This window comes from Mobula hypostoma, chromosome X1 (genome assembly GCF_963921235.1).
Source record: "Mobula hypostoma chromosome X1, sMobHyp1.1, whole genome shotgun sequence".
In the NCBI taxonomy this organism is placed as follows: domain Eukaryota; kingdom Metazoa; phylum Chordata; class Chondrichthyes; order Myliobatiformes; family Myliobatidae; genus Mobula; species Mobula hypostoma.
In genome coordinates this window covers 11732028-11753773 of record NC_086128.1, presented here as the reverse complement: position 1 = coordinate 11753773, position 21746 = coordinate 11732028, and the positions used below count along the sequence as shown (strand labels likewise).

Sequence of the window (21746 nt, the reverse complement as noted above, 5' to 3'; positions counted from 1 at the left end):
GTTCCAATAAGGATCAGTAGTGAATAAGTACATGTGGAAAAAGAGCAGTACAGGAGGAAAGGCATTCAGTCAAAGGTGAGTCTGCAACACCAAAAAAAAACTGCTTGAATTAAAGTAATGCTGCATCCCATTTAGAATTAAGCTCAAAACCATCCACAAACCAGAAAGGTAGCCTTGAATTAAAGTGACGCTGTGTGTTGCAGGGACGAATTACCTGTGTGTTGTGACAAGGTAGATGGCACCACCAAGGCTGGATCGTGAGGAATTTCCTTCAGCAGAATATTGAAGTTTAGAGAGTTTTCAAGAGTCTGGTTGCCATCGTAGCTGAAGAATATATGGGTGGGGATGTCCTGGGTTGTGCCCATTTTCAGTTCCTCTGTCTTTGGCTCGATGCAGTCGCTAACATCATTGTCACAATTCTCTCGGTTCTCTGCAAAATAAACAAACCTTCTCTAATGCTTTTAAATTCCTATCCATGCATGGGTTTAATGGAGATCAAAACCTTTAAGATCTGCTGTGGTGTGGGGTGCAATGGAAAGGAAAGTGTAGAATGCAAATAGTTACCTGTCGAATATTTGTTTCAACTATGTAAACGTAAAAGAGTTAGGACGTGATTTATACCATCCAAGAATATTGACCTAACAGCAATTAACCTTGGCACTATTCTCAATAGATGTTAACCTTTCCATAGTACATTTATTGAAAAACTAAGTTCAGTGCAGCTGGCTCACAGTCCTAAGAGGCAACACATGCTAAATGCTGAAGGAACTCAGTAGGTCAGGCAACATCTATGGAAATGATTAAACAGTCGACGTTTCAGGCCAAGACCCTTCTTCAGGACTGGAAAGGAAGGGGGAAAATGCCAGAATAAAAAAGTGGTGGGGGGTGGGGAGGGGAAGGAGGATAGCTAGTAGGTGATATGTGAAGGCAGGTGAGTGGAAAAGGCAAAGGGCTGGAGATGAAGGAATCTGATAGGAGAGGAGAGTGGACCATAGGAGAAAGGGAAGGAATAAGGGGCCCAGGGGGAGGCGATAGGTGAGTGGAGAGAAGGGCTAAGAGGCCAGAGTGTGGAATAGAAGAAGAGACAAGGTGGAGGGAAAAAAATTACCAGAAGGAGAAATCAATGTTCATGGTATCAAGTTGGAGGCTACCTAGAAGGATTATGGTGTTGCTCCTCCACCCTGAGAGTGGCTTCATTGTGGCAAAAGAGGAGGCCATGGTCTGACATGTTGGAACGGGAATGGGAATGGGAATAGGAATAGGAATTGGAATTAAAATGGTTGGCCACCAGGAAATTTCACTTTTGCTGGGTGGAGCAGAGGTGCTCAATAAAGCAGTCCCTTAATTTCTGATGGGTCTCACCAATGTAGAGGAGGTCACATTGGGAGCACAGGATACATTGGGCCCTGAATGGAGGCAAAGGAGGATGCGAATGGGCAGGCGCAGAATCTCTGTCGCTTGCAGGGATATATGTCAGGAAGGTGATCAGTGTGGAGGGACAAATGGACAAGGGAATCACAGAAGGAGCAATACCAGTGGAAAGCAGGGTAAAGTGGCATGCTTTTCACACAACCTGCAATGGCGTATCTGAATGTTTCTATAGCTTCCCCAATGCTCTCTTCACCCTGACGCTTCCCTTCACCCCACCCAATTCATCAACTTGACGGATTTGTGTTTCTTATGTAATTGCTGTAATTTCGATCTGTGTAACAAAAATAAGCAACTATTCAGCCAATCATGCTAGTGCTGGCCCTTTACCACAACAGTTTAGCCTAATTTCAAATCCCTTATCTTTTTGCCCACATCCTTTTTTGGCTAATGATCTAACTGCTTTTGAAACAACATCTGTCTCTAATATTCCCAAGGACCACCAACTAAGGGCAACCATTAGAAAGAGTTAGAAGAACCTGGGACACCTTGCTCATCATGACTCAACCTCACTACGCCCATTCTTATATGGCATCTACCAGTCCCCTGGAACAACCCAAGTATCCAAGCGACTTTGGACAGTTAGATGTTGTGCCTCTGATACCTTAATGATATTGCTGGGTTTTTTTTTGTCCTTACTTTAATCCAGTCTGCTTTTGATAAGGAGGCAAGTCCTGAAATGTTAGGGCATACTCTTTCCTCTACAGATTTCAACAAAACTGCAGCCCCTTTCTGAGATTTTCTGATTTTATTGACATGGAGTAATGCAGTGTCCTTAACTTCAGGTCTGTACTGTGTGTTTTCATCATCCACCCAGCCCTTCCCCTCCTGTCCCCACGCCAGCACATTCTGCAACACTTAAAGTGAAAATCAAGTCTCTGGTGAGAAGTTTCATGAGAGATTGGTGATTGCAATGGGTACTATTTCCTTCCTGTGGTATACCGCACTATAGTTAAGTTTCTCTTGAGCTGATAAAGTCATTTTGATAATTCATAGGGCATCTGGTAGGTTTTCTTGATTCCAAAAAAAACTTCCGTATTGTAGGCCTGTCTTTCATTAAAATCAATTAATAACATTAATATTGATTATTGTTTGGGGATAACACTTTTACTTATTATGTGACATTTTATTAATGGATATTGTGCTCTTTAATTTCTTACATCTCTTTTTCCATTTTTCTGGGCTGAGAGGCAGTTATTGTGTTTGATGACCATCCTATCCTTGCATTTTATAAGAAATTTTACTTGAATGTAGCTACTTACAGAATGCTGCATTCAAGCAGCTGGATTTCCTCGTAAATTTCAGGCTCAGAGTCAATATCTACATTACCTGCTTAACTCCCCATTATTTTCTGAAAGGGGAGTTGTCTCCCATTGATGTCACTCAGTGCCACTGCTGTTAAGCAAACTCCAGATGAGGCACTTGGTGAAGGAACCCTGATAACTAAACTTGTCAGTTTCAGAGCATGGCTCAGAAGCACATAACACTATTAGACTATGTGAGATCTGTACTAAGACTGCATGTGCATACATTATTAATAGTGTACCTACTCACTGCAGTTATCTCTGAATCTCTCCGTAAATGGATAACTGGAACGGCAAATTTGCAGATGACACTAAGATTGGGTGTGCAGTGGACAGCAAGGAAGACTATCAGATCTTGCAGTGGGATCCGGACCAGTTGGAAAAATGAGCTGAAAATGGCAGATGGAATTTAATGCAGACAAGTGCGAGGTGCTACAACCAACCAGGGTAGGTCTTACACAGTGAGCAGTAGGGCACTGAGGAGCGCAGTAGAACAAAAGGTAATACTGGTCCATAACTCATTGAAAGTGGCATCACAGGTAAGATAGGCTCAAAAGAAAGTTTTTGGCACATTGGCCTTCATAAATCAAAGTATCGAGTACAGAGGAAGGGATGTTATGCTGAAGTTGTACGAGATGTTAGTGAGGCCTAATTTGAAGTATCATGTGTAGTTTTGGTCACCTACCTACAGGAAAGATGCAAGTAAGGTTGAAAGAGTACAGAGAAAATTTACAAGGATGTTGCCAGGACTGGAGAAACTGAGTTATAACGAAAGTTTGAATAGGTTAGACTTTATTCCTTGGAAGTATAGAAGATTGAGGGGAGATTTGATAGAGGTGTGCAAAATTATGAGGGGTATAAATAGGGTAAATGCAAAATGCAAGCAGGCTTTTTCCACTGATGTTGGGTGGGACTACAACTAGAAGTCATGGGTTAAGGGGAACAGGAGGGAAATTTCTTCACTCAGAGGGTCATGAGCGTGTGGAACAACCTGTCAGTGCAAGTGGTGCATGCAAACTCAATTTCATCATTTAAGAGAAGTTTGGATAGGTACAGTGCCTATAAAAAGCATTCAACCCCACCAATCCCCCCCCCAGAAGTTATCATATTTTATTGTTTTACAACATTGAATCACAGTGGATTTAATTTGTTTTTTTACACTAATCAACAGGAAAAAAAAACTTTCGTGTCAGTGAAAATAGATCTCTACAAAGTGATCTAAATTAATTACAAATATGAAACACAAAATAATTGATTGCATAAGTATTCACCCCCTTTAATATGACACACCAAATCATCACTGGTGCAGCCAAATGGATTCAGAAGTCACATAATTAGTTAAATGGAGATCTGTTTTTTGAGACCTGTGCAATCAAGGTGTTTCAATTGACTGTATTTCAAAATACACCTGTATCTGGAAGGTCAACTGTTGATGAGTCAGTACCTTGGAAAAAAAAACTACACAATGAAGACAAAAGAACACTCCAAACAACTCTGCAAAAAGGTTATTGAAAAGCACAAGTCAGAAGATGAATACAACAAAATTTCCAAGTCACTGAATGTCTTTGGAGTACAGCTAAGTCAATCATCAAGGAATGGAAAGAATATGGCACAGCTGTAAATCTGTCCAGAGCAGGCTAACCTCAAAAACTGAGTGACTGTGCAAGAAGGGGACTAGTGAGGGAGGCCACCAAGAGACCCATGACAACTCTGGAGGAGTTACAAGCTTCAGTAGTGGAGATGGGAGAAACTGCACATACCACAACTGTTGCCCAGGTGCTTCACCAATCGCAGCTTTATGGGAGAGTGACACAGAGAAAGCCACTGTTGAAAAAAACTCACATGCAGTCTCAGCTAAAGTTTGCCAGAAGGCATGTGGAAGACGTTGAAGTCAGCTGGAAGAAGGTTCTATGGTCTGATGAAACCAAATTTGAGCTTTTTGGCCATCAGACTAAACACTATGTTTGGCATAGGCCAAACATTGCACATCATCAAAAACACACCATCCCTACTGTGAAGCATAGTGGTGGCTGCATCATGCTGTGGGGATGCTTCTCTGCAGCAGGCCCTGGAAGGCTTGTGAAGAAAGAGGATAAAATGAATGCAGCAAAATACAGGGAAATCGTGGAGGAAAACCTGATGATTTCTGCAACAGAATTGCAACTTGGGAGAAGATTTGTTTTCCAGCAAAGACGATGATCCCAAGCATAAATCTAAAGCTACACAGGAATGGCTTAAAAACAACAAAGTTAATGTCATGGAGTGGCCAAGTCAGAGTCAAGACCTCAATCCAATTGAGAAATTGTGGCGGGACTTGAAAAGGGCTGTTCACTCATGATCCCCATGCAATCTGACAGAGCTTGAGCAGTTTTGTAAAGAAGAATGGAGAAAAATTGCAGTGTCCAGATGTGCAAAGCTGATAGAGACCTATCCACACAGACTCAAAGCTGTAATTGCTGCCAAAGGTGCATCTACTAAATACTGACTTGAAGAGGATAAATACTTATGCAATCAATTATTTTGTGTTTTATATTTATAATTAATTTAGATCCCTTTGAGGAGACCTGTTTTCATTTTGACACAAACCAGTCTTTTTCTGTTGATCAGTGTCAAAAAAAAACCAAAGTAAATCCACTGTGATTCAATGTTGTAAAACAATAAAAACAAAAACTTCTGGGAGGAGGTGAATATGTTTTACAGCCACTGGACATGGATAGGAGGGGTATGGAGGGCTATGCTCCAGGTGTAGGTTGGTGAAACTAGGTAGCTTAAGTGGTTCAGCATGGACTAGATAGGTCTGTTTCTGTGCTGCAGTTTTCTATGACTATTAAACTCAGATTGACTGCATTCTCTGCTGTTCGCTTCTTTTATCACTCATTCCCTCTGCCTCTGATATCTGTCACTTAACTCATTGGTACCTTGTCAGTGTGGGAAATTAATGCATGATCTGGAGTGCACTGTAAATGGTCAGTGTCAATGTCAATGATAGCAATTCACTTCTGGAATGTGCTCAAAAGATCCAACCAGAGCGGATTTTCACAATTTATCATGTCACTTTTCACTTGTAAATTTTGCCTGGTTCAACTTTGTGCAAGTTGAAATGCAATGTACAGTGGGTTATTCTGCTGATAAACTGGATCTCACTACTCCTTTGTAAGTGATAAAAGATCATTTTCTGTTCCACTCTCAGCACTCTTGCAAGGTAAATGAGCAGCACTGCTGTCCAAAACAAGCCCAAAAGTAGCTGCTCACCTTGAAAATGCCTTCCAGGCAATAAATACCATAAGCTCCAGACTTTACGATTGAAAATGCTTGATTGACAGCAGAACTGCTGAGTGATTGGAGGAGTACTGTCCTAACCCTCCACCCTTCCTCTCTGTCTTTATGACCTCAAAGTTAAAACAGGTAAAAATTAAAAGCCAAAGGGCAACTCAAAAATGTTTAAGTAAAAAACAAGCCCAATTCTGCTTACTGTTGATAGATTGGCAACATAATCATTGGGGAAACTAAGGAATAATTGGTCTTTGGAAATCAGATCACCTTAAAGTCTAACTAGCATTAGTACACCCTTTTAATTTAAAAATGTTTAACAGAGAAATGTCTCCTTTGACATGGCATCTCAACTGTTAGGCTAATCTTTAATTTTGAATACTTAAAATCACTTGTGGGAAATTAAAGGATATCCCATTTTAAATCAATAGGATAATTATACCGTGTAAAGTTATTGCTTTGTTCAGTCTAGGTGTGCCATCATGATTATAAAGTTTAATTGCTTTCAATCTTCTAAAACCTGGCAAGGCTAGACAAGAAGCTAGTCTTGTTATGATCTTGCACTTTATCATTTACCTACACTGCATTTTTACGAAAGCTTTTACACCTTATTCTACCTCAATGCACAGTGTAATGATTTGATCTGTACTAACAATATGCAAGGCTGTATCTTGGTACACGTGACAATAATAACCCAATACCAATACTTAACTGCTATATCTGATTCTAGCTGCCATGGTGGGATTTCAACTCATGCCTCAAATTATGAGGTCACTATGCAACTGCTACCATTTAGCTTCCAGCTGCCTTTCCCTCCATATAAACCATACCTGACTCTTTATTCAGCATCCCCACAACATCTTCATACTCCTTGCTGCAGAAGAGATCCAGGTCAGCTTCCTCAAGATCCACCAGGTGTGGCTGTGAGTTGCATTGTCCATACTGGTGATCAAAGGGATAAGGGAAGGAGTGAACCTCTTCAAACATAATCCTCGTCAGCTCAGGGTTTGGGGAGAAAGACGGTGTTCCGTGGACCATGTCAAAATGAATTTTTTGAGGAGAACACAAGTTGTAAGGATCAAAATCCAAACTGCCAGAACTGCTAGTCCTGTCATCGTACAACTTCAGTGCTTTGGGTACAGAAGGCGGCTCAAATGGGATATCTTTGATAGCAGCTTCAAAAGGACCAGTTGGCTGGTGCTGTCCTTGAGACGGCAGCTGAGACAGCAGCACCTTCTCTTTGAGGATGTCCGCGTTTGTGGCCTGGTACTGTCCGCAGTCCCAGTAAAAGTCATATCCGCTCATTGAGTTGGGGTGGGAGCTCGCCACCTCAACATTCGTTGCTGATGTTGGAGAAAAGGCCTCAGATGTAGTGGCTCCCGAGTCAAGTGTCACCCCCTTAACATCAATCTCGCCGTTCATAGCTGAATACATAGAGAGAAAAAAAATGTTTGAAACCATTGTATTTTTTAATACTTTTTACAAGATATTAGATGAATTAATGTACAACTAAAGTCATAGTTTAATCACTTATACACGAGCTTGTTTTTTTTTAAAAAAAAAGTACTATTCACAGTATGTAGTGGTTCATCCCCACTGACTAGCAGAAAGCTGTATAGCAGTTATTTAACTGCTTATCACCTTTCTCATTTTTCATTGGCTAAGAGTTAGCATATTATCCACGTGATGCAATTGTGCAGCCAGTGATTGGTTTATTCTTATCTAAGGAATTTTCTGTTATCTCGACTATAAAGGTAATGGATTTTTTTTTAGAGGCGCCATCTTCTTTCTATCTTTTTCTTTTCTCTTTGCCTTCTCTGCTTTCCTTCTTAGCGCTTCACTTAGTTTGCTTAGTATTTGTATGTTTGTTTAAACTTTTAAATAAATGTTCAGTAAGAATTAAGACTCACCATTCTTGACCCCCAGAAGAGCCCCATGGATCAGAAAAATAACAGAGATCCAACAAAAGGCTTCAATGTAAATTCCCTGATATAGGTCATTCAGCCCACTGAGTCTATGCTGGGCCAGACAGAAAACCCATTCCCCCCACCAATTTTCCCTGCAACCAACTCCCCCCACTCCTCAGATGCAACACACACACACACACACACACACACACGCACACAATTTACAGAGGCCAATTAACCTACCTGCACATCTATGGGACGTAGGAAGAAACCAGAGCACTCAGGAAAATGTGGAGTTTTGAAGGGAGAACGTGCAAGCTATACACAGACAGCATCAGAAGCCAGGATCGAACCAGTCTCACTGGCACCGTGAAACAGTATCAGATATGCTCCCGTGCTATCCTATAAAGTATTTCCTTGAGTGATCTCCGGGTTCCAATATACCAGCCCATAACCTATTCAAACATGGAGCTGATTTACGTTTTTTAAAAAACTGGTTCATCTTTGCTCAAGGATTTCCAGGCAGAGAGCGTAAAGCAAACGTGGATCCCAAGAGTTGATTGCTGTTCCTTTTCGCATCTCTGATTTGAGAAGTTGGCTAAAATAGGCAGCTGCTGTCAGTAGGGTTCTAGGAAATGACAACAATTTGCAACTGCCTAGTAGTGATAACATAGAAAATTATCCCAAGATGTCTTACACAAGGATAATCAGAGAAAACTGCACACTGAGAAAGACCTGGAGATTGGTTGAAATCTTGGACAAAGGAGAGCAAGAAAGAAGGATAAAAGATGAGCTATATTTGTCACATGTACATTGAAACATCCAGTGAAATCTTTGCACCAAGGACCACAGTTTGAGGATGTAACAAGGGCAGTCCACAAGTGCGTCTACATAGCATGCCCACAACTTACAAAACCTAACCTGTACATCTTTGCAACGTGGGAAGAAACTGGAAGGCTCGGAGAAAACTCATGTGGATACAGGAAGAACGTACAAACTCCTTACAGACAACAGCGGGAAATGAATCCCAATCTGTGATCGATGGTGCTGTAAAGCATATCACTACGCTACGCTATTGTGATGGCCTAGGACATGTTTAAAGAGAGTGTGGGGGATAAGCTGCCTGTAGCCAATTCTCCAATGAAAATTCAAGGGCGTCCAAGACGTGGTGCGCAAGCAGATGGAAGAACAGGTTTCTGGGGACTGGTTGTTGAATTGGAGAAGGTCAACTTAAGTTGAGAACAACAGGCCATGGGGGTGTGAAGCCTGAAACCTGACACCCCATAGATGACATCACCAAGGGATAGAGGATTTAGGTGAACGTGATTGACTGGAGGGTGAACAGAGCCAAAGGCAACAGCCTCGGGGAATTCTGCAGATACCAATGCAGAGTCTCAAACACAAGAGATTCTGCAGATGCTGGAAATCCAGAGTAACACACACAAAATGTTGGAGGACTCAGCAAGTCTATGGAAAGGAATAACTGAATTGAATTGACTTTATTACTTACATCCTTCATATACATGAGGAGTAAAAATCTTTGTGTTACATCTGTCTAAATGTGCAATTTATAATAGATATTATGTACAACAGGACAGTCAATGTAACATAGAAATACAGTTGCATCAGCATGAATTAAGCAGTCTGGTGGAAGAAGCCGTCCTGGAGCCTGTTGGTCCTGGCTTTTATGCTGCGGTACCATTTCCCAGATGGTAGCAGCTGGAACCGTTTGTGGTTGGGGTGACTCAGTCCCCAATGATTCTACAGGCCCTTTTTACACACCTGTCCTTGTAAATGTCCTGAATCATGGGAAGTTCACAACTACAGATGCGCTGGGCTGTCCGCACCACTCTCTGTAGAGCCCTGTGATTAAGGGAGGTACAGTTCCCATACCAGCAGTGAAGCAGCCAGTCAGGATGCTCTCAATTGTGCCCCTGTAGTGTTCTGCCTTTTTCACCATACAGCTGGTGTGTGCAGACCATGTGAGGTCCTCAGTGACGTGTACACCAACGAACTTAAAGCTGTTTACCCTCTCAACCTCAGATCTATTGATGTCAATAGGGGTTAGCCTGTCTTCATTCTTCCTGTAATCCACAACCCCTCCTTTGTTTTTGCAACACTGAGGGAGAGGTTGTTTTTTTGGCACCACTGTGTCAGGGTGATGACTTCCTCCCTGTAGGCCACCTCATTGTTATTTGAAATTAGGGCAATCAATGTAGTGTTGTCTGCAAATTTAATTAGCAGATTAAAGCTGTTGGTGGCAACAGGGTCATGAGTATACACAAGAGTAAAGGAGGGGACTTAGTACACAGCCCTGAAGGGCACCTGCATTGAGAGTCAGAGGGGCAGAGGTGAGGGAGCCCACTCTTACCACCTGCCGGCAATCTGACAGAAAGTCAGAGTTTTGGGCCGAGACCCAAGTTACAAATGGAGTCAAAATGAACAAGAGAGATTTTTTTTTTGCCCTGACTAGTGGAAGTAATCACATACGTTTCCCCCACTATGTCTCGTTAAGAACCGTCACCAGCAGATGATGAAGAACTGAGCAACAGAGAAGAAACTTGCAGTAACTGACTCTTCTCGCTACTACCATCAGGCAGGAGGTAACAGAAGCCACCAGGTTCAGGAGCAGTTATCACTACCTTATAAGCAGCAAGCTCCTGAACCACCGTGGATAACTTCTTTCACCACTACTCTGATTCTATGGCCTACCGGCTCACTTTCAAGAAATCTTTACAACTCATGTTCTCTATTGCCATTGATGTTTCTCAGTTTTTGTCAATGTACAGTTTTTCCTAAATTCTATTGTATTTCTTTTTTCCTAGAAATGCCTGCAAGAAAATGAATGGTAACATACTGTATATAATAAGTTTATAACATATATAATTAAGTCAATATAGATAATAAATTGATAATGAATTTACTTTGAACATTGATTACATCAATAGCTGCAGAGAGGCCTAAAGTGGGGTAGTGGTGGTTACATGACTAAAAAAAAGAACAAAAAGGTGAGCAACACACACAAAGTGCTGGATGACCTCAGCAGGTCAGGCAGCATCAAAGATGGGGAATAAACAGTTGATGTTTTGGGCTGATGGCCCCAAGCATTTTGTGTTTCTCAAGATTACCAACACTCGCAGAATCTCTTGTGCTGATGAAAAGGTAGGTGCGAATTTAAGGAGCCAAGAGGTTCAAAAAATAGCACAAACCTGAAGGCAGGCCGATAATTTACAAGGATATTGACTGAGTGACCAGCAGCTTAGGGCTAATAGGGTTAAGAGTCAACAATGTAGTTGCAGCACTCTCCGAGCAGATAAGAATGATGATTAATAGCTTGCTCCGCAGACCTGAACAATAAAGAACTTCTGTCCTCAGATCACAGTGAGTCACTCTCCCAACCAAAACCACCACCATCTATCAGCTGCTGGCAATGGTTCTTAAAGGGGCTCGGTGGAGTGAGCTGCATGCAAACCTGCTTTGCCACACAGTTTACGTTGTCATGCAGTTCAGCAGATCACCTGCACAATCAAAAAAACTATCGCTCCATCTACCCAAGAGAAAAAAAAATGGCACTGACCAATTGTTCTGGATAGCTGCCTTTAAAGCTGCCCTGTGCTGTGCTCCCGTTGACAAGAACCACCAGGTACCTGGGTACGTGCAGGAAAAATGAAAATGCAATGGCAGAAACTTGCAGTAAACGTTGTCACTGCAAACATTTCCCTCCACAGCTTCTGCCGTGGGTGGCAAAACAGAGGATGACTCAGCTCTCTTTGTCAGTCTTTCTCGAGATTGGAGAAGCAGCCAGTGACGAGTGTTTTTATTCATTTTATTCTTTTATTGCCTTGTTGCTCTTGAGAAGATGGTGGGGAGCTGGCTTCTTGAACTGCAGCAGTCTTTCTGATGAAGGTGCTCCCACAGATTTGTTAGGGAGGGAATTCCCAAATTTAGACCCAGTGATGGTCTTTATTTCCAAGTCAGGGTGCTGTGGTAATAAAACATAAAAGCTGCAGATGCAGGAAATGTGAAAAAAGAATTTTAAAAATGACAGAAACACTCAAAGAGAAACACTGTTAATATTTCAGGTCAAAGATCCTTGACTCCATTTCCACAGACACCGAGTATTTCCAACATTTTCTGTTATTTCAGTATAGTGTGTGTCTGATTTGTTGCACCCTTGATTTTGTGTTTTGCAAGGGCATGATCATTACATTTATACAGCAAACTAGAGATTATGCACTAATTTATTTCCACAAGATTTTCACTCAATTCACTTCTGAGAACATGGAAGCAGCTTATAAACTGACCCAATAATTTGCACACAACAACCACTATGACAAAGGATCTTCAATTTTAGCTGTTTTCTTTCCACAGATGCTGCCTGACCCATTTGAGAATTTTCAGCATTTTCTGCTCTTATTTCAGATTCCCAGCATTTGTATTTTTTTCTTCTACCACTGTGACAGGCCAATGCTAAATAATAAAAGGCACAAACTGGGGAAACTTTAACTTGGTCCATTTCTGACACCTCCCTCTCCTTTCTTGATCTCTGTCTCCATCTCTAGAGACAAACTATCTACTGATATATTTTACAAACCTAGCGACTCCCACTGTACCTCTGCCCACCCTGTCTCCTATAAAAATGCTGTTCTGCTTTCTCAGTTCCTTCAAATCCACTGCATCTGTAGCATAGCAGTTAGTGCAACACTATCACAGCTCGAGGCATCAGAGTTCAAAGTTCAATTCTGTGAAATATGAGAGTTTGCTCCGGTTTCCTCCCATAGTCCAAAGACGTACTGGTTAATAGGTTAATTGGTCATTGTAAATTGTCCCGTGATTAGTTTAGGATTAAATCGGGGGTTGCTGGGCAGTCCAGCTCGAAGGACCTATTCCACACTGTATCTCAATAAATATATAAGTAAATAAATAAATCTGTTCTCAGGATGAGGCTTTTCTTTCCAGAACATCAGAGATGTCCTGCTTCCCCAAAGAATGGGATTTCCATTCTTCAACCATTGATACTGCTCTGATTTGCAACTCCTCCATCTCCTGGACATCTGCCCTCACCTCATCTTCCTGCCACCTTAAGAGTGATAGAGTTTCTCTTGCCCTCACCTACCACCCCATGAACCTTCACATCCAACACAATATTCTCCACCACTTCCACCATCTTCAATGGGACCCTACCACCAAAGACATCTTTACGTTCCCCCACTTGCCGCTTTCCACAGTGATCCTCCCTCTCTGTGATTCCTTTGTCCGTTTGTCCCTCCCCACTAATCTCCCTCCTGGCACCACTACACGTGGCAGAAGTGCTACACCTGCCCATTCATCTCCTCCCTCACCTCCATTCAGGGCCCCAAAAAGTCCTTCCAGGTGAGGCAACACTTCACCAGCAAATCTGTTGGGGTCATTTATTGTGTCTGGTGTTTCTGATGTGGCCTCCTCTACATCGATGAGACCTGACGTACATTGGGGGACCACTTTGTCAAAGACTTTCACTCCATCTGCAAAGAGCAGGATTTCCTAGTGGCCAATCATTTTAATTCCAATCCTCATTCCCATTCCAACATGTCTGTCCATGCCCACCTCTATTGCCACGATGAGACCACTCTCAGGTTGGAGAAGCAATACCTCATAATGGTAGCCTCCAACCTGATGGCCTGAATATTGATTTTTCCAACTTCCAGTAACTTTTCCATCTCTCCCCCCTCCACTTTTCTTCAATTCCCCACTCTGAACTTCAGAAAGAGGTAAGGGGAGAGCCAAAGTTCAAGTTCAAAGCAAATTTATGATCAAAAACATGCATGTCACCATATATAACCTTATCATTTTTTGCAGGCATTCATAGTAAATACAAGAAATGCAATAAAATCAACGAAAGGCTGCCCTCAACAAAAAGACAACAAACTGTGCAAATACATAAGAAAAAAAAATGGTCTGGAATTGCTACTTTGCACATGAAATGGCTTTGCACATGTCCTGTTAAGTACCTGGACCTTTTTATTTTGCTTAATCACCAGACCTGAATACCACTGATCTGGCCCTCAGCTGATTGTGGATCTCATCGTTCATCCAGGACTTCTGGTTGGGGAAGACTCTGAAAGATTTTGTGAGGACATACTCGTCTACAACTGTTTTTATGAAGTCCATGACAACCATGGTGTATTTGTTCAGATCCACAGATGAGTCCTTGAACACGGCCCAATTCACCCACTCAAAGCAATCCCGTACCCACTCCTCTGCCTCCCATGACCACCTTTCTGTTGTCCTTGTTGCTGGAACCTTGCTCTTTAGCCTCTACCTGTATACAGGTAGGAGGACAGCCAAGCAGTCAGATTTCCTGAAATGCAGTCTAGGTATGAAACAGTAGGTATTCCTAATCATAGTATAGCAGTGGTTGAAATCATTGGGACCCCCGGTGCTGCAGGTGATATGAACATACAACATAGAAATCTACAGCACATTACAGGCCCTTCGGCCCACAATGTTGTGCCGACCATGTAACCTACTCTAGAAACTGCCTAGAATTTCCCTACCGCATAGCCCTCTATTTTTCTAAGCTCCATGTTCCTACCTAAGTGTCTCTTAAAAGAGATTCTATTCTATCCGCCTCTACCACCGTCACTGGCAGTGCATTCCACACACCCACCACTCTCTGTGTGAAAAACTTGCCCCTGACATCTCCTCTGTACCTAATTCTAAGGCACCTTAAAGCTGTGCCCTCTCGTGTTAGCCATTTCAGCCCTGGGAGAAAGCCTCTGACTATCCACACGATCAATGTCGCTCATTATCTTGTACATCTCTATCAGGTCACCTCTCACCCTCCATCACTCCAAGGAAAAAAGGCCAAGTTCACTCAACCTATTCTCATAAGGCATACTCCCCAATCCGGGCAACATCCTTGTAAATTTCCTCTGCACCCTTTCTATAGTTTCCACATCCTTCTTGTAATTAGGTGACCAGAACTGAACACAGTACCCCAAGTGGGATCTAACTAAGGTCCTATATAGCTGCAACATTACCTCTCGGCTCCTAAACTCAATCCCACGATTGATGAAGGCCAATGCACCGTATGCCTTCTTAACCACAGAGTCAACCTGTGCAACAGCTTTGAGTGTCCTATGGACTTGGACCCCAAGATCCCTCTGTGGTTAGGATCACAGAGGAGAACTCTCGTGGTAAGTAGAATGGTGGCACTTAATTGTTAGACGTTCCAGGTTGGGGGAACAAGAGTGTGACAAGACCCTGCGTCTGAGCACCACACAGACCCCCTTCTCCAAATCAGCAGTCCGGTCCATACTGTGTATCGAGAAACCCTCAGGTTTTTCTCGACGTATCCAGCAAGTCTGGAGTGAGCAGCGTCTCCATGAAACACAGAACATAAATTCCTTATTTCCCTCCTATACAGCAATCTTGCCCTTAGGTCCTCAATCTCATTCACCAACGACTGTATGTACATTTGCTAAAAGATACTGGGTAGAGGAAGTTTCTCTTCCCCTTACCTGCCTATTACCTCCACTGGTACCCCTTTTCCTTCCCTTTCTCCCATGGTCCACTCTCTTCTTCTATCAGATTCTTTCTTCTCTAGCCCTTTACTTTTTCTACCCATCACCTCCCAGCTTTTTACTTCGTCCTTGCTCACCCACCCACCTGGCTTCACCTATCATTTTCTTGTTGTACTCCTTCCCCTCCCTCCACTTTCTTATTCTGGCATCTTCCCTCTTCCTTTCCAGTCCTGATGAAGGGCCTCAGCCCAAAACATCAACTGTTTACTCATTTCCATAGTTGGTGCCTGACCTGCTGAGTTCCTTCAGCAGTTTGTGTGTGTTGCTTTAGATTTCCAGCATCTGCAGAATCTCTTGTGTTTAAAATTTTAATCCCTTGCTGCCACTGGAAATGAGTGTTTCCTTGGGTGATTAGGATGCATAGCTGACTCAGAAAGCAATCTCTTGACTAAATGTAAATGGGGGTCATTGAAAGTCAATGTCATAGTAGCAATGTGCTCAGTGAAGCCTGGTGGATAATTAGTGAAGGCCCTGACACTTACAATGTCATCATATCATGGAGAGCTGGAGGGTTGTCAGAGGTTACAGTAGGACATCAATAGGATGCAAAATTGGGCTGAGAAGTGGCAGATGGAGTTCAACCCAGGTGAGTGTGAGGTGGCTCATTTTGGTAGGTCAAGCATGATGGCAGAATATAGTATTAATGGCAAGACTCTTGGCAGTATGGAGGATCAGAAGGATCTTGAGGTTCGAGTCCATAGGACACACAAAGCTGTTGCACAGGTTGACTCTGTGGTTAAGAAGGCATACGGTGCATTGGCCTTCATCAACCGTGGGATTGAGTTTAAAAGCCAAGAGGTAATGTTGCAGTTATATAGGACTCTGGTCAGACCCCATTTGGAGTACTGTGCTCAGTTCTGGTCGCCTCACTACATGAAGGATGCGGAAACCATAGAAAGGGTGCAGAGGAGATTTACAAGGATGTTGCCTGGATTGGGAAGCGTGCCTTATGAGAATAGGTTGAGTGAACTCGACCTTTTCTCCTTGGAGCAGCGAAGGATGAGAGGTGACCTGATAGAGATGTATAAGATGATGAGAGGCATTGATCGTGTGGATTGTCAAAGGCGTTTTCCCATTTTCCAGGGCTGAAATGGCTAACATGAGAGGGCACAGTTTTAACGTGCTTGGAAGTAGGTAAAAGGAGGTGTCAGGAGTAAGTTTCTCTTATGCAGAGACTGGTGAGTGTGTGGAATGGGCTGCTGGCAATGGTGGCGGAGGCAGAAACGATAGGGTGTTTTAAGAGACTCCTGGATGGGTACATGGAGCTCAGAAAAATAGAGGGCTATGGGAAACCCTAGGTAGTTTCTAAAGTATTGCTGCCTGGTTTAGAAAGTATGCATTATGATCAGAGATTAATGGAGCTAGGGCTTTACTCTTTGGAGAGGAGGAGGATGAGAGGAGACATGATAGAGGTGTACAAGATAATAAGAGGAATAGATAGAGTGGATAGCCAGCGCCTCTTCCCCAGGGCACCACTGCTCAATACAAGAGGACATGGCTTTAAGGTGAGGGGTGGGAAGTTCAAGGGGGATATGAGAGGAAGGTTTTTTACTCAGAGAGTGGTTGGTGCGTGGAATGCACTGCCTGAGTCGGTGGTGGAGGCAGATACACTAGTGAAGTTTAAGAGACTACTAGACAGGTATATGGAGGAATTTAAGGTGGAGGCTTATATGGGAGGCAGGGTTTGAGGGTCGGCACAACATTGTGGGCCGAAGGGCCTGTACTGTGCTGTACTATTCTATGTTCTAAGTAAGTACATATTCGGCACAGCATTGTGGGCCGAAGGGCCTGTATTGTGCTGTCGGTTTTCTATGTTCTATCATTGGAGGATGAAGTAGGAAGTTGCTCTAAGCCCCACATTATAAGCCTGCCTAGTCCTAGCTTTGCAAATTCCTACCATTGCCCTGGAAAAGTTCAATATCAACCCCAGCTCCTGCACAACCCACGTCACTATTGGGAACTGCCACTGTACTCATGGCCCAGAGTAACAACCCAATTTTCAGTAGGATTGATCACACAGCTTGCTGGTTGATGGACCCACAGTTGGTATAGTTTTTCATAAATTATATTGTATTTCTTTATTTTTCCTGCAAATGCCAGTAAGAAAATGAATCTCAAGGTAGTTCATGGTAACATATACTGACTTCGACAGTACATTTACTTTGAACTTTGAAGTCGCAGATCAGCCTGAATTGGAAATATATCAGTGGTCCTTCATTACTAGGTCCAAATCCTGGACTTCTCTCCACATCTGCGCTGTGGAATCACATGGACTGCAGTGGATAAGGTGGTGGTTCACCCCATGCACCCCTCCCCAATCAAGACCTATGGTGAGGGACAGTAAAATCTGGCTTTGCCAGTAACACCCACAAAATAAATTACTTTCCAGTCTAGGAACCATAACCCCTACAACCTCTACACTTTCCAATCCTGGACTGCCATTGAAATTAATTATAGTCTTGGAACATTTATTTGTAAAATCATGGTGGAAATCAGAAGTGCTGAATTCCTTTTTGAGAGAATGTAGAACCAGTATTATTTGATTCGTAAAGAAATACTGTGCTTTCTGGTTGCTGTTAATAGTAGCTCTGGAAGTCCTGAATCCCATCATTCCCTATTGTGTTGAAGTTGGCCTGGTGAGCCACAGCTACTCACAACTGGTAACCTCATTACGAATGTATTCATACCCAAAGTCTGTTGTGACCAGTACCCATATTAAGATATATGAAATTTGCCAATGAACGGACTATCCCAGTGGAATATTTTCTTGCCAATCTTTTCTCTCCCCTCCTCTTGTTCCCTGGTCTAACCTTACCCTAGACCCTCCCTGCACAGAGGCTCTGAATCTTGCTGAAGGACCTTAAAGAAAGTTAGTGAGGATTTCAGGCCAACGGTTCCCATTGCTCTGCGGATGAGGCAGAAGGAGAAAAACTCCGTGTGGCTTTAACACCATGGAGACAATGTAGCTCAACAAACAAAAAAATTGGCACACTGAACCCAATTATCGTCAGGACTGTCCTAACTCCTTAAAAGTGGCCTGTGCCATCATCCACCTATTACCAAGTATTTATTGCTGAGGAGGCAAGGGTGTTTTAACATGTGGACCTTCCATCTAGAAAGCTTGGGAACCACTGTTGCAAGGTATACTAGTGACATTCTTGAGAAACACAAGCACTCCTCCAGCTAGTTGGCAGATGGAATTTAATGCAGACAGGTGTGAGGTTTTGTACTTTGGGAAAGACAAACCAGGGTAGGTCATACACAGTGAGTGGCAGAACACTGAGGTGTGTGGTAGACCAAAGGGATCTGAGGATACAGGTACATAATTCATTAAAAGTGGTGTCACAAATAGATAGGGTCATAAAGAAAGCTCTTGGCACATTGTCCTTCATAAATCAAAGTGTTGAGTACAGGAGGTGGGATGTTATATTGAATTTGTATCAGATGTTGTTGGGTGTAGTCGGGTGCTTCCAATGCACCGGCAGTTGTTGGCACCTGGAGGTTTATGGCAGGGAGAGTTTCTCCCTTTTGCCGCCTGCTATCGGGACTATCGGGAGTCGATCAGAACTTTGAGACTTTTTTTTTTTACCGTGCCCATGGTCTGCTCTTTATCAAATTACAATATTGCTTTGCACTGCTGTAACTATATGTTATAATTATGTGGTCTTGTCAGTGTTAAGTTTTTGGTTTGTCCCTTTTTTTGTGATATCACTCTGGAGGAATATTGCATCATTTCTTAATGTATGCATTTCTAAATGACAATAAACAAGGACTGAGTGTCCTTATAATCTAATGTTGGTGAGGCCTAATTTGGAATACTGTGTGCAGTTCTGGTCACCCACCTACAGGAAAGATCTCAATAAGATTGAAAGAGTACAGAGGAAATTGACAAGGATGTTGACGGGACTTGAGGACCCGAGTTATAGGGAGAGGTTGAACAGGTTAAGACTATACTCCCTGGAGTTGGGTGAAACTAGAACATGAGGTTATAGGTTAATGGTGAAAGGTGAAATATTTAAAGGGAACCTGAAGAGAAACTTCTTCACTTGGAGGGCAGTGCAAGTGTGAAACAAGGTGGATTCGGTTCGATTGCAATACTTAAGAGAAGTTGGATAAGTACATAGATAGGAGGGGTATGGAGGGTGATGGTCTAGCATTTGTAGATGAATAATAACTGTGCTGGTCTTTTTACCTGTTAACATTTCATCCTGATCTGCAGAAGTAGAAAGAAAAATCTCATTTGTAATTTGTAGCTAATTTGAAATTTCCTTGCACTCGTGTTTCTTAACCCCTGCAGCCATTAGTAAAGTGTACAGTGGCCTTGGTTTATTTACAGTATGCCTGAAACCACCTCCACCATCTAATCGTGAATCACTAGCATTGCCTCTCGGGTGTTAATCAAGTCAAAACATTCTCCCAAAACATACCTTAGGAGGTCTGCAACTCCCCACGTGTTTTCCATGAGGTCAAAGTTCTTCAATGGGTCAAAGTTCAAAGTAAAATTAATAATCAGAGCACATGCATGTCACCACATATAATCCTGAGATTCTTTTTTCTGCAGGCATACCTAGCAAATCTATAGGGCAGTAACTGTCAGACAGGATCAGTGGACAAACTGTGCAAATGCAAGTGTAAATAAATAGCAATAAATAATGAGCATGAAATAACAAGATAAATAGCCCTTAAAGTGAGATAATTGGTTGTGGGAACACCAGAAAAAGAATGAGTTTAGTTATCTCCTTCTATTCAAGAGCCTGATGGTTGATGGGTAGTAATTGTTCTTGAACATGGTGGTGGGAGTCCTGAGGCTCTTCTAACTTTGACCTGATGGCAGCAGCGAGAAAAGAGCATCGCCTGGGTGCTGAGGATCTTTGATGATGGATGCTGCTTTTCTAGGACAATGTTTCATGTAGATGTGCTGATTGGTTGGGAAGGCTATACCCATGATATACTGGGCTGAATGTACTACCTTTTGTAGGATTTTCTGTGCAAAGGCATTGGTGTTCCCACACCAGACTGTAATGCAGCCAGTCAGCACACTTTCCACCACACATCTATAGAAGTTTGCCAAGGTTTTTGATGAGATGTTGAATCTCCACAGACTCCTGAGGAAGTAGAGGCACTGTTATGCTTTCTTCACAATAATATTTATATGATGGGTCCAGGATGCTTAATACTGTGGCAGTTCCTCTAAGGAGATGTGATAGGAGGGGTGGAAGCTGGGGACAATGTTATGTTTTCCCTTGTAGTTACCAGGCCTTGCACACAGCTAAGTAACCAGCTGCACTAAACCAATACACTTAGACAAAGAAATCAGTGCTCGGAAAGGTGAAAAACAAAAGCAATTAATACACACTAGATGCAGGAGGAATTCAGCAAGTCAAGCAGCACCTATGGAGGGAATTAACAGTTGACCTTTAGGGCTAAGATCCTTCACCAAAAAGGTCAACTGTACATTCCCCTCCGCAGATGCTGCCCGACTTGCTGAGTTCCTCCTGCATCGAGTGAGTGTTGCTCAAGATCTCCAGCATCTGCAGAATCTCGTGTTTAAAGCCTTTTGTGTACTGTTTTCTCTTTTAAATCTCTCCTTAAAGCATGTACTGTACTTTAGATCCAGCATTGGCTCATCACTTCTAATACATTGTTACACAGCTCAGTACTGATATTTATCCCAATAAAGGCACGATATAAATGCAAGTCATTGCTGGCTGCATAAAGTGCAGTGGCACGGAACATTATTAGCCTTTTCATGATGCCACTGCTGTCAGCAATCCAACCTGCCTTGCTTGAATAACTGTTTGCCTCATCTACCAGTGAGTGATCTACTTGATTATACAGCAGTTAACAGCCAAGCCTGAGTTTGCCCTCAGCTGAACCCCACACAGGCTCAATCGGCAGCAAACTGGATAACAATCCAGAGGTGCTTTTAGCCCTCCTAATCCTGGAAAACAGGGCCACTGATCAAAGGCCACATCTGGGTCCCTGTGCCATGTTACATTCACCAGATTTGAGGGATTTGTGTAAATGGTGGTCTGGTCAGCACAGCAGACTCAGTGGGCTGAAAGGCTTGTTTCCCTGCTCTACGACTATACCAGACTTTCATTTGGATTTCCAGTTCATCCAACTAGCTTACTTTACACAAGATAAAACATAGAACAGGCCCTTTGGCCCACAACGTTGTGTCGACCCTTTAACCCACTCCAAGCTCAATCTGACCCTTCCCTCCCACAGTCTCCATTTTTCTATCAGCTACGTGTCTATCTAAGAGTTTC

The 21746-nt window shown here is 42.7% G+C and overlaps 1 protein-coding gene across 6 annotated transcripts in view; it reads right to left on the bottom strand.

Moving 5' to 3' along the window:
* LOC134340551 (bromodomain adjacent to zinc finger domain protein 2A-like) overlaps nt 1–21746 on the bottom strand; it is a 145867-nt gene that overhangs the window by 90784 nt on the left and 33337 nt on the right. For 4 of the 6 annotated variants that reach the window (XM_063037927.1, XM_063037925.1, XM_063037924.1 and 1 more), the window contains 2 exons: nt 6833–7426; nt 215–430 (listed from right to left, as the gene is read on the bottom strand). In XM_063037927.1, the coding sequence (XP_062893997.1) occupies nt 215–430; nt 6833–7424 (808 nt within the window). In that variant the 5' untranslated portion in view covers nt 7425–7426. Of the gene's footprint in view, nt 1–214; nt 431–6832; nt 7427–8152; nt 8321–11486; nt 11641–21746 lie in introns of those variants that run through there. The other 2 variants (XM_063037926.1, XM_063037928.1) reach the window with 2 other exon arrangements.